The sequence below is a fragment of the Schistocerca piceifrons genome, chromosome 1 (genome assembly GCF_021461385.2).
Source record: "Schistocerca piceifrons isolate TAMUIC-IGC-003096 chromosome 1, iqSchPice1.1, whole genome shotgun sequence".
In the NCBI taxonomy this organism is placed as follows: domain Eukaryota; kingdom Metazoa; phylum Arthropoda; class Insecta; order Orthoptera; family Acrididae; genus Schistocerca; species Schistocerca piceifrons.
In genome coordinates, this window is record NC_060138.1 from 617,346,521 (window position 1) to 617,359,600 (window position 13,080).

Genomic DNA, 13,080 nt, shown 5'->3' on the forward strand with positions numbered 1-13,080 from the left:
ACAATGTTGTAAGAGATGATATAGAACCGTCAGCATTCGATATGTATTATGGATTTTTCTGTGACATGTACCGCGTACCTTTCGGTACATTATATCTTTGGAATAGCTTATTCTTTCTTTAAGTGGTTATCACAGACAGTTTTATGTGGGATTATGATACAAATATACAAATGACATGCGGTACGTGTATTTTACATCCATTACAGTACGATTTACTTGGGGCATGTATTTTGGCAGATACGTTACATGTTAACTGTATGAGGGATGCTGTTGTACAAAATATCGTTTTGCACATGCGGATAGTCCTGTGTATATCATGTTGCTGTGTACGCTGTTGCTTTAGTTCTCAGTTTCTCAACGAATGGAAAAAAACATCTGCCTCGAGGATTCTAAATAATTAAAGAAGACGTGGCTTTACGCATTTGGCTTTATAGTGCTTACGTTTCCGTGAAGCTACCGAATATTTTGCTACTTCATATTGCAACAACTGGTAGAAAAATTATTCTCTGGATTGGTTATTGGACATTATGTCCTAACATGTCCAAATGTTAAGTAAATAAATACTTTCGTGAAGATACGATGTCTCAGATATTTCAAAAGTGGTTAATTATAATTGAAACCAGTCAATTATGGAAGCTCAAGTATGCCACCCAGTATCGAAGATATACATTCTAATCTGTGATAGGCTGTATGAAAATTAATTGTGGTTGAGATGTTGGTATTAAGTAAAAGAGCAATTTCTTTCCCTTCAAAATATCTTTCTTAGCGTTCGCAAGTAATATTTTATTTAGGTTTTCTAGAACAATGCTATATTTCGTTCAATAGAAATAGATATTGAAACATTTTAGACAATAGGTCGCATATGTGCACTTACTTGCCTGATATTAATGAATTCTATCCTTTCACACCATTCCTCTGAACGCTTATAACATACTTATCATTTACATTACGTGCATAGGTGCTGATGTTCTTGTTTTGTGCGCCCAAAAAAGAAATCATCATCAAACGCAAACACGAGATTTTCATCCATCGTTGCCTCTATCCGTGGCAAGGTAATTAAGAGGAATATTTGTACTAACGTCGTGGAGTCATAAAACTGACTACTACCACAGGCATGTAAATCAGAGGAACGGTCCAGATGTTTCGAATCAGGACCCATATCGTAATCAGTATCAACCACACTTAATGGAGTGCTATTCGGAAAACACGCAGACCCACTCAATTTCAAAGGTACAGTATGTCTGTTGCAAAGAAGAGTATAGATGCCACTCTTCCTCGGCCGAAGTTACACAGTGAAGGTAGTGGCGTCCACCATCCGCAGCTGCTGCTGCTCGTTGTCAGGAGTGTGGTCGTCGACGTCTGCACCGTCAGTGTCAGTGTCCGCAGCGGGAGACCCCGCCGGCGCGGTGAGGACGGCTCGCAGCCGCCTCCACATGGAGTGCTGGGCGGATGGCTGCGACGGCCACGTCAGGTAGGTGCGAGTGTCCATCAGGTAGCGCAGGTGCCGCTCCAGCTGGTGCCGCTCCAGCCGTTCCAGCTCCAACAGCACCAAGTGGTGCACCTTCTGCGACGCCAGATCCAGCTCCCAGCGGCACCACTGCAACATATCATTCACCTTCAAGAAAATCCAACAGCTCAGATGATGCTTCCGGTCAAAGTAGTACAAGGTAGAAATCGTTTGTCTTTGAAAAATAGGCTAACGAATCTGCTTCTACTTATGAACTTCGGAAGCCACCGTGCGATGTATGGCGGAGTGTACTATACATCCCCACTAATCACTTCCTCTCCTCTACACTCACAAATACTCAAAAACAATTACCTATACGCTTTTTTTCTTGAGTCGTCGATCTTCTGATTGGTTTGAGAGGCCCGCCACGAATTCCTAAGCTGTACGAACCTCTTCACATCAGAGTGGCACTTGCAACCTACACTATGTGATCAAAAGTATCCGGACATACGTTTTTCTTATTATCAGGTTACCCTCCATTCAGAGGCTGTTGCACGCAGCGACCGTTATTTTGATTTGTAAATAACAGATTTTATCTGTCAGTCGTCTTTTGGAATTTTTACTGGCAGATCTAGATTTCAGATAGAAACTAGCCTTCTCAATGCACTATCATTTTGGTCAATGCATGTAGTGCCTGTTGGTCGAGCTTTGTCCACAGTTCATTGATAATGGCTAGTTTCTATCTGAAATCTAGATCTGCCAATAAAAATTCCAAAGGACGACTGATAGCTGAAATCTATTATTTACAATTTTTTCTTATTAGGTGCATTGTGCTGCCACCTACTGCCTGGTATTCCGTATCAGTGACCTCAGTAGTCATTAGAGATCGGGAGAGAGCAGAATGGAACACTCCGCGGAACTCACGGACTTCGAACGTGGTCAGGCGATTTGATGTGACTTGTGTCATACGTCTGTACGCGAGATTTCCACACTCCTAAACATCCCTAGGTCCACTGTTTCCGATGTGATAGTGAAGGGGAAACGTGAAGGGGACACGTACAGCACAAAAGCGTACAGGCCTACCTCGTCTGTTGGCTGACAGAGACCGCCGACAGTTGAAGAGGTTCGTAATATGTAATAGGCAGCCATATATCCAGACCATCACGTATGAATTCCAAGCTCCATCAAGGAGCCACTGCAAGTACTATGACAGTTAGGTGCGAGGTGAGAAAACTTGGATTTCTTGGCCGAGCGGCTACTCAAAAGCCACACATCAGGCCGGTAAATGTCAAACACCGCCTGGCTTGGTGCAAGGAGCGTAAACATTGGACGATTGAACGGTGTAAAAACGTTGTGTGCAGTAACGAATCACTGTGCACAATGTGGCGATCCGATGGCAAGGCGTGATTATAGCGAAGGCCCGTTGAACGTCATCCGTCAGCGTGTGTAGTGCCAACAGTAAAATTCGGAGGCGGTGGTTTTATGACGTGCTCGTGTTTTTCATGGAGGGGGCTTCCATCCCTTATTGTTTTCCGTGGCACTATCACAGCACAGGCCTACATTGATGTTTTAAGCACCTTCTTGCTTCCCACTGTTGAAGAACAATTCATGGATGGGGACTGCATCTATCAACACGATCGAGCACGTTTTCATAATGCACGGCCTGTGGCGGAGTGGTTACACGACAACAACATCCCTGTAATGGACTGGCCTCCACAGTGTCCTGACCTGAACCATATAGAACATCTTTGGGATGTTTTGGAACGCCGAGTTCGTGCCACGCCTCACCGACTGACACCGATACCTCTCCTCAGTGCAGCACTCCTTGAAGAAAGGGATGCCATTCCCCAAGAGACCTTCCAGCTCCAGATTGAACGTATGCCTGCGAGAGTGGAAGCTGTCAACAAGGCTAAGGGTGGGCCAACACCACATTGAATTCTAGCATTATCGATGGAGGGCGCCACGAACTTTTAAGTCATTTTCAGCCAGGTGTCCGGAAACTTTTGATCACATAGTGTACATCATCGTTATTCAAATGGCTCTGATCACTATGGGACTTAACATCTGAGGTCTCAATCCCCTAGAACTTAGAACTACTTAAGCCTAACTAACCTAAGGACATCACACACATCCATGCCCGAGGCACGATTCGAACCTGCGACCGTAGCAGTCGCGTGGCTCCAGACTGAAGCGCCTGGTACCGCTCGGCCACAGCGGCCGACCATCATCGTTATTATACCAAATCTACAATAAAATATACCGGAACGGATGTAACCTTATCAGTTACAAGAATAGCCCGTCCAACTTATCAGCAAAACTTCACGTGTTACGCCACAGTGTAAAACAGTGGTTTGGTAGAAACCATTACATTAAATGTTTCAGTGACTTTGAAATGAGTTCCAGTTCTAGATGAATTACGTGTAATTCGACATTCATTTCCTGCTTGTTCGTATCCAGGTATCTAATTTCCAGTTAGTTTCGTTAGAACAGTACGTGAAGAAGTAAAAACATCCAGAAGACACCGCCAGCGACCTAAAAATTATCAAATGCAGCCACAACCCCCAACAGAATCTAATAAGTGAAGAATTCCACCAAATACAGAAAGCCACAGTTGAAAATACAAAAATAAATAAACTGATGCTACAAATTCATCAAGCATGTCTAGGGAAGAATAAGAACCAATTCAAAAATAAACTGCATACACTCCTGGAAATTGAAATAAGAACACCGTGAATTCATTGTCCCAGGAAGGGGAAACTTTATTGACACATTCCTGGGGTCAGATACATCACATGATCACACTGACAGAACCACAGGCACATAGACACAGGCAACAGAGCATGCACAATGTCGGCACTAGTACAGTGTATATCCACCTTTCGCAGCAATGCAGGCTGCTATTCTCCCATGGAGACGATCGTAGAGATGCTGGATGTAGTCCTGAGGAATGGCTTGCCATGCCATTTCCACCTGGCGCCTCAGTTGGACCAACGTTCGTGCTGGACGTGCAGACCGCGTGAGACGACGCTTCATCCAGTCCCAAACATGCTCAATGGAGGACAGATCCGGAGATCTTGCTGGCCAGGGTAGCACGTCGGGTGGCACGGGATACATGCGGACGTGCATTGTCCTGTTGGAACAGCAAGTTCCCTTGCCGGTCTAGGAATGGTAGAACGATGGGTTCGATGACGGTTTGGATGTACCGTGCACTATTCAGTGTCCCCTCGACGATCACCAGTGGTGTACGGCCAGTGTAGGAGATCGCTCCCCACACCATGATGCCGGGTGTTGGCCCTGTGTGCCTCGGTCGTATGCAGTCCTGATTGTGGCGCTCACCTGCACGGCGCCAAACACGCATACGACCATCATTGGCACCAAGGCAGAAGCGACTCTCATCGCTGAAGACGACACGTCTCCATTCGTCCCTCCATTCACGCCTGTCGCGACACCACTGGAGGCGGGCTGCACGATGTTGGGGCGTGAGCGGAAGACGGCCTAACGGTGTGCGGGACAGTAGCCCAGCTTCATGGAGACGGTTGCGAATGGTCCTCGCCGATACCCCAGGAGCAACAGTGTCCCTAATTTGCTGGGAAGTGGCGGTGCGGGACCCTACGGCACTGCGTAGGATCCTACGGTCTTGGCGTGCATCCGTGCGTCGCTGCGGTCCGGTCCCAGGTCGACGGGCACGTGCACCTTCCGCCGACCACTGGCGACAACATCGATGTACTGTGGAGACCTCACGCCCCACGTGTTGAGCAATTCGGCGGTACGTCCACCCGGCCTCCCGCATGCCCACTATACGCCCTCGCTCAAAGTCCGTCAACTGCACATACGGTTCACGTCCACGCTGTCGCGGCATGCTACCAGTGTTAAAGACTGCGATGGAGCTCCGTATGCCACGGCAAACTGGCTGACACTGACGGCGGCGGTGCACAAATGCTGCGCAGCTAGCGCCATTCGACGGCCAACACCGCGGTTCCTGGTGTGTCCGCTGTGCCGTGCGTGTGATCATTGCTTGTACAGCCCTCTCGCAGTGTCCGGAGCAAGTATGGTGGGTCTGACACACCGGTGTCAATGTGTTCTTTTTTCCATTTCCAGGAGTGTATTTCAGAACATATGTTGATTAATTATTTTATTTTTGTCTACACATCTGACGATGGTTCAGGTGTACCGAAACCGACCACTGTAATAAAAAATTGAAGCAATCTAGAAAAACAACAAAATTTGTGAAACGACAAGTGATAACGCAATTTCTCCCATGTCAGTACGTTAATTTATGCAAATATAGATGGTAACTGAGCTAAAATTGTCGATATTATGAACTAATGACCGGTAATGAGTATTTAGTTTCTCACTGACGTAAACTTCTCTATTAACAGCTTAAGCTCACGTCAAACGTTCGAACTGCCTACCGGCCGGTGCATAAATACTACCGCTCTCTTCCAGAAAGAGTTGTACAGTACAGCTCGGATCCAGTTCCAACCATTTTGTCTCCATTTTGTACTGGCTTTTCATACAATAACGACTAGATGTAGCCCCATAGTAAAATGACTATACGAGCTAGACCCTTGGATAGCTCCAGCCATGGGATATTCCAAACAGACGATCAGGGTATCTGTCGTTTAGCTGCTCACAGATGTTGCTATCAAAGTGGAATCGTGTTCCGTCATATTGAAACACGATAACGAGAACTGTAAGCTCCAACGACTGTGGCAGTATATCCAGCCCCGGACCTACGATATTTCCGAACCGGGCAAATACCTGATAGGGGCGCTCTCCCGCCTCCCGCTCGAGCGCTTGGCATAGGACGTCAAAAATTTTAAAAAATCGTTCAAATGGCTCTGAGCACTATGGGACTTTACATTTATGGTCACCAGTCCCCTATAACTTAGAACTACTTAAACCTAACTAACCTAAGGACATCACACAACACCCAGTCATCACGAGGCAGAGAAAATCCCTGACCCCGCCGGGAACCGAACCAGGGAACCCGGGCGCGGGAAGCGAGAACGCTACCGCACGACCACGAGCTGCGCAAAAAATTTTTAAAAAAATCGATTTTTCAAATATGTGTTCATTTTGTAGTGCACATCTTTCTGATGGGTTTAATATATTAAACATGTATGTTCGAGAATGTTTAAAATGTGTTATTTGGTCTTAGGTGTGCCAAAGTGCAGTGCCACACCTCATCACACAGCATTCTTCTATCGCATGTTACTTTATTTCGAACTGTGGATTTCAAACTTGTATATTTTGTAATAGAGGCCATAAAGCATATATTCTTGACAATGGAAATTAAAATGTCCTGTGGTGCCTCTCCTGCTCCCAGTCGGCCGGTTTGATATCGTACCTACCTTAAAAAAATTCGCAATTAATACTGCGTGTGACTATTCGTAAAATGAAAAATAAGAACTCTTCAGAAAATTTGCCCTCTTCATCGCCTATTAGACAATAACGTTCTCTTCTGTGTGACATACAATTAAATGTGGGAAACAAAAAGGTAGGAAACGCAAGAGACAAGGAAGATAGTACACATTTCTTCAATCCTTAGGTCCAGCATTTTTTTTCTCTCTAATCTTGCTACAGCTGTACATGCAGTGCTTTGCTTTCTGCGAAGGAAACTATTACATCATCAAAGTTCATCAAAGGTTTTCCTATGTGAAAAATCAAAATGTCCTTGTCTAATACTGAAAAAGTTGTTAATACGAGTAGTATCCAAGACTGGAGTGGTTTTTCTATTTGATTACGTCTGTTTTTCCACTGTCTGCTACATAAAACGAGAAGGTATTTCTAATATTGCAGCAATCGTAACACACGCCAAATAAGCGAGTCTGTTTTAACACAAATAGTCCTTTTTTCCTACATCGTTTACATAAATAACACAACAGAATATAATTCACGACATACCAATACCAAATGCCAACAGGGCCTACCACAAGCAAAAAGGTGTTCATACATACGCTCCAGTTTCCCAAACATGAGATTGAAAAGTGGTAGTAACAAAATTTTATGTAAAATTTGGAATCGTCATATTCTTCCGTATAATCCGTGTGATGTCCCCATTTCTTCTGTTCCCTAGTTCTAATAAGCTACCTTCTCATTCTGTAACAATTCCTGCTATTGTAAAAATTTATTCTCCGGTTAACTTTATTAACCTTGCCAGAATCAACGGTTTAGTTACCCCGCCTTTATTGTCCGATTAGGCGTTATTACGTGTTCGTACAATGCGTTTTCGGCGCTTTTCCGATAACAGAACTTAAACGCCTGCTAACCGGTAACTTTACAATTGGGCCTTCGTAGTGTAGCGATCTGCCAAAATTTTTCCGTCAGACTTCTATTTTATTGGATACACCTAGAAGATAATACGTAATCTTTCTTACCTATTATTTCTGTTAGTCGTTTGCTTCCACCCTAGTAGACTGAATCTATGGATTTCGCTAATGATTATAACAACGCTGGTCATTCGCACACCCAATCAACCGCATAAACAAACAGCGATTGCTGCCGAGAATTCTTCCGGGTTGTATGTCCGTGCTCCATGGAAGTCTTCTATCCCTGACATTTCGTCCAAAGCTACGTTCGACATTTTCGGAGGTGCTCCTGGTTGTGCTGAGTCTTGCCGACTGGCGAGTCGGACGTCGAAGACCGTGTTTAGGCCGCCCTTCGACGTCCTACTTGTCAGTCGGCAAGACTGCAAGACTTAGCACAACAGGAGCACCTCCGAAAATGTCCAACGTAGCTTTGGACGAAACGTCAGGGATAGAAGACTTCCATGGACCGCGGCCATACAACCCGGAATAATTCTCGGCAGCTGAAACATCCGGTCGTGAAAGCCTTCATTGCATGATTAGACAGCGATCGGAATTCACCCGTTTATTCGGCTTAGCTCATATAGCCTCACTCCTTTTGTCTGCAGTAAAGTTTTTTTTTGTTGTTTTTCTTTTTATTTCCAGACGCGACGGCTATTCCCCTTGCAGAGACAACGCGTACACTATGCACACATTCAAAAATCATCTTATGATTCGTTCAGAAATCAACTTAGAATGCTTTCAAAAATGTTCAGAAACCAACAGAGATGCGTTTCAAAATAAAATGAATAATCTATAAACCAACCTTCGCTCGATTCCAGATACCCAAACTCATCCTCATCTAACATCCCCAATTTTCTTTTCCATTAGCTGTATGTTATTCTCATCAGCAACTTCGATGCATGAGCTGTTAAGCTGATAATGCCATAATTCTCGCACTTTTCAGTTCTTGCAGTCTTAGAAACTGTGTGTATGATATTTTTCCGAAAGTCAGATGGTATATCGCCAGACTCATATGTTTTACACACTAATGTGAACAGACGTTTTGTTGCACTTCTTCCAATGATTTTATAAATTCTGATGGAGTGTTATCTATCCCCATCTGCCTCATTCGATCTTAAGTCCTTCAAAACTCATTTAAATTCTGATTCTAATACTGGATTTCCTATCTCTTCTATATCGACTCATGTTTCTTCTTCTATTACGTCATCAGACACGTTTTCCCCATCATGCCTTCAGTTTACTCTTTCCATGTATGCGCTCTCTCTTCTGCATTTAACAGTGGCAGTGCAGCTGCCCTTTGCTTTTAATTTCACCGAAAGTTAATTTGACCTTCATATATGCTGAATCAGTCCTTCCGACAGTCATTTCTTTTTTGATTTCTTCACATTTTTCCTGCAGCCATTTCGCCTTAGCTTCCCTGCAGTTTCTATTTATTTCATTTATAAGTGACTTGTATTTATGTATTTACTGAATTTCCCGCAACATCTTTGTACTTCTTTTTTTTATCGATCCACTGAAGTATTTCTTCTATTACCCATCGTTCCTTCGCAGTTACCTTCTTTGTACCTATGTATTACTGTCCAACTTCAGTTACTGACCTTTTTAAAGAACGTCCTTTCCTCCTCAACTGAACTGCCCATTGAGCTATTCCTTGTCACAGTATCTGCAGCCGTAGAGAAATTCAAGTGCATCTCTTCATTCCTTATTACTTCCCTATCCCACTTCTTTGCGCATTCATTGTTCCTAATTATTGTCTTAAACTTTTTGCCTACTGTTCATCACTACTGGAATGTGACCTGAGTCGGTATCTGCTCTTGGGTACGCCTTACAATACAGTATCTGACTTCGGAACCTCTACCGGACCATTCTGTAATCTAACTGAAGTGCCGGCCGAAGTGGCCGTGCGGTTAAAGGCGCTGCAGTCTGGAACCGCAAGACCGCTACGGTCGCAGGTTCGAATCCTGCCTCGGGCATAGATGTTTGTGATGCCCTTAGGTTAGTTAGGTTTAACTAGTTCTAAGTTCTAGGGGACTAATGACCTCAGCAGTTGAGTCCCATAGTGCTCCGACCCATTTTCTAACTGAAGTCTTCCTGTATATCCCCGTCTTCATCAAGCATACCTTCTCTGCTTGCGATTCTTGATCAGGGTATTCGCTGTGAAATGTATTGCAGAACTCAATTAGTCTTTCTCCTCTCTCATTCCTAGTACCAAACCCTTTCTTCCCCTCCTTCCCCTACAACCATATTCCATTCCCCCTTGACTATTAAGTTTTAAATTCCTTGACGTACTTTTCGGCTTACGACGTCAGCATGTATACCTGAACTATAGTTATCGGTGTTGATTTGCTATCAATTCTGATAACAACCCTGTCACTGAACTGTTCACAGTAACTCATTCTGTCCCCTACCTTCCTATTCATAACGAATCCTACTCCCGTTAAACCATTTCCTGCTGCTGTTGACGTTACCCTATACCCAAATCCCATTGTGTCCCCAAAAGCTTTCAAGCAAGTGCGGTCGATCATATCTGGAGGACGAGATAGCCTAGTTACCGTATATGGTGCTGTTTCTGCTACTGAGAACGGTATTTCGCCGGTCTTCATCTTTCCCCCGGTGCATTTCAAAGAGCATTTTATTCGTGATGGGCCACTAGGTTCCCGTGGAGTGAGTAACCCTTCTGGATGAATGATGGAAGAACATTTCTACGAATGTTTGAAACACGTTGTTTCTAAGGCAAAGTGCTCTGAACGTAGAGCCGGCCGGGGAGGCCGAGCGGTTCTAGGCGCTACAGTCTGGAACCGCGCGACTGCTACGGTCGCAGGTTCGAATCCTGCCTCGGGCATGGATGTGTGTGATGTTCTTAGGTTGGTTGGGTTTAAGTAGTTCTAAGTTCTAGGGGACTGATAACCTCAGTGTTAAGTCCCATAGTCCTCAGAGCCATTTGAACCATTTCTAAACATAGTCTGTCTCGTCTTCTCCTTGATAATCGTACTTCTCTACTGTAGTTAAAGGACTCAACTGTGAGAAAAATAGCAGCATTGCTTTACTGTCACTTCCTCCTTACTGCTCCCCCCGATTTCAACCAGTAGATCGGTCACTGTACGGACTATGGAAGAAGTACGCGAATACTGAAAGTGATTCGTGGATGTAAATCACCACGATGACAATATATGACATTCCAGGAATAGTGAGTTCTACATATGCTGTTAGGGTTACGCAATTAAATATCCAAGCGAACTTGTGGCATTTAGCCCTTAATAGAGACGTTTTCGGCGACCATGAATTTCCTCCTGGTTCGTGACAGATCTACCAAATCCTTATAGGCCTACTGCTCTAAGTGCTGTCACGACAGAAAAACGACGCAAATTCAGTCATTGAAGGTCTCCACGAAGCAAATTAATGATACAGGAAAACCTCAGTCGCAGCATTCTTGCGGTGGCTTAGAGAATGTTCAGTCTATGCCTACTGTTGTTTCTCCGAAAGAAAAGTTCAGTGGATGTCAAGAAGCGCTTTTTCCCAGCCGAAAAAAATAAAACTAAGAAAAGTAGAAACAACAAAAGAAAGCTCAATACAGAGACAGTGATAGTTCTATTTGTACTGCAGCTTTTGGTTCATTCACCAATAGCAGATAAAGGGAAGTGTTGGTACAATGTATAGACCGCAAGAAATGGGCACCTGATAAATGTAAGCAGAAGCTGCCCATTTTGTTTGTCAAAATTTTCGGATTAATTTCATAAAGTCCTAACAATTTTTATTGCAGGGCTGTTATCAGCTGACAGTTTTCACCGTAGGATATTGTTGAAGGCCTACGATTTCCTTTTTCTTGTATATGTTGAATTGCCGAACTTCTTGTGTAGAATCATCAGAATTATTTTGCTTGTCTATGTATTATTAGTGTTAAATAGGGTAGTTCTATTTTAATCTTGAATGTTCCTTTGGCTTGAATTAATTTACATGAATACAGGAAGTGTTTTGTTACTTTAAACACCTACATTTTTCATGTAATATTAACACGTGACAAGGAACTCCATCCGTGTTACTACCTTCCCAGTCTCGGAGACGGCAGTCGCAAACAGCGCATAATAGAAAAGGCAATGCTAATTTTATCATAATAATTATGAAGCCATATATTATTTTACAAACATTCTTAAAAATATAGTCTACAAGTTAGTGAAATTAAAGTGAGAAAATTTATGTTGACGATCACCTAAAAAATTTAAAATAAAAGATGAGAATACCATACCCGGCATCCCCTATACATTACAGATGACTGTGTGCTATTTTACAAGACATCGGCTCCAAATTCAGATCAGCACCAGTTGATAATTATGAAACATAATCAGTTTACACACAGGATCGACACCTAATCTCACATGAAGTATTTTTTTTTTTTTTTTGTACTTGTAGATCGTAAACATGGCTGCAACTTCAGCAACTAAGTTACAGTAAACGTGGAGAGGTTGAAAAATTCAACCAGTCAGTTGCAAATAAAGATTTATTGGTACCCTTGACCTTGGTATCTACAATTTTAAAATTGTCATCTTCAGAAGGTGTAATTGACCTTGTTACATAGATGCCGATTAAGTACACCGAATAAAGCCAAACGGCTCTATCCATCTTACGAACACAAATAATCACAAGCCATGACTTAGGATTGCAGCACTACTGTGTTTCAGGCATCCAGACAAAATGCCAGGTGCAGTGGCCAATGAACAAAAAGGTTTCGTCGACGTAAAATTCGACTTTTATACAATAGATTACAATGGAGCACAGCACTGCCACCTGGCTTGCAGCAGTATGTGTACAGCATACAGTCAAATCTTGACGGGCCTTTTAGTCACTAGATTGTTACGTTCTTCCTACAACTCACCCGGCTGTCGACGAAAGCTTGAGACAGGACAATGACTGTTGAGCGGCTGGTTTTCATGGAGGTGACAATGTTGTCAGCAATGTAGGATCCCAGGGGGAAGTCCCTCTCGTGCAGGCAGAGACGCAGCGCCACTTCATCGGGGGAATCCCCCGCAGTCTCCAGGTGCGGTACTAGTTGGTCCACAACCCACTCCCGGTCCGCACTGCTGCTCTCCCAGAAATAATAATGTCACATGTAATGCAATATTGACACATGAAATAGTCAGATTTTTATTTCTCCTTTTAAACTTGATGGAAATTTGAGCTATTATACTGAAATCCAAACATGTATAAACGGACGTACGAACGAATGTTGCATCGCAGGATAGCACAAAGGAACTGGATGATAGTTACCATGCAGCAGTCCAGAGTCCGACTGTAGAAGAGCCTATCGTCTTTCATGTGCAGTGCAGT

General features: G+C 43.6%; 1 protein-coding gene across 1 annotated transcript in view; it reads right to left on the reverse strand.

Annotated features, from left to right (window-relative positions):
* Nucleotides 1–773: 773 nt before the first annotated feature.
* Nucleotides 774–13,080, reverse strand: part of LOC124804158 (toll-like receptor 2) — a 105,942-nt gene continuing 93,635 nt past the window's right edge. The window contains exons 9-10 of the mRNA XM_047264731.1: nucleotides 12,629–12,833; nucleotides 774–1,597 (exon numbers count right to left, since the gene is read on the reverse strand). Of these exons, the coding sequence (XP_047120687.1) occupies nucleotides 1,286–1,597; nucleotides 12,629–12,833 (517 nt within the window). The 3' untranslated portion in view covers nucleotides 774–1,285. The remainder of the gene's footprint in view (nucleotides 1,598–12,628; nucleotides 12,834–13,080) is intronic.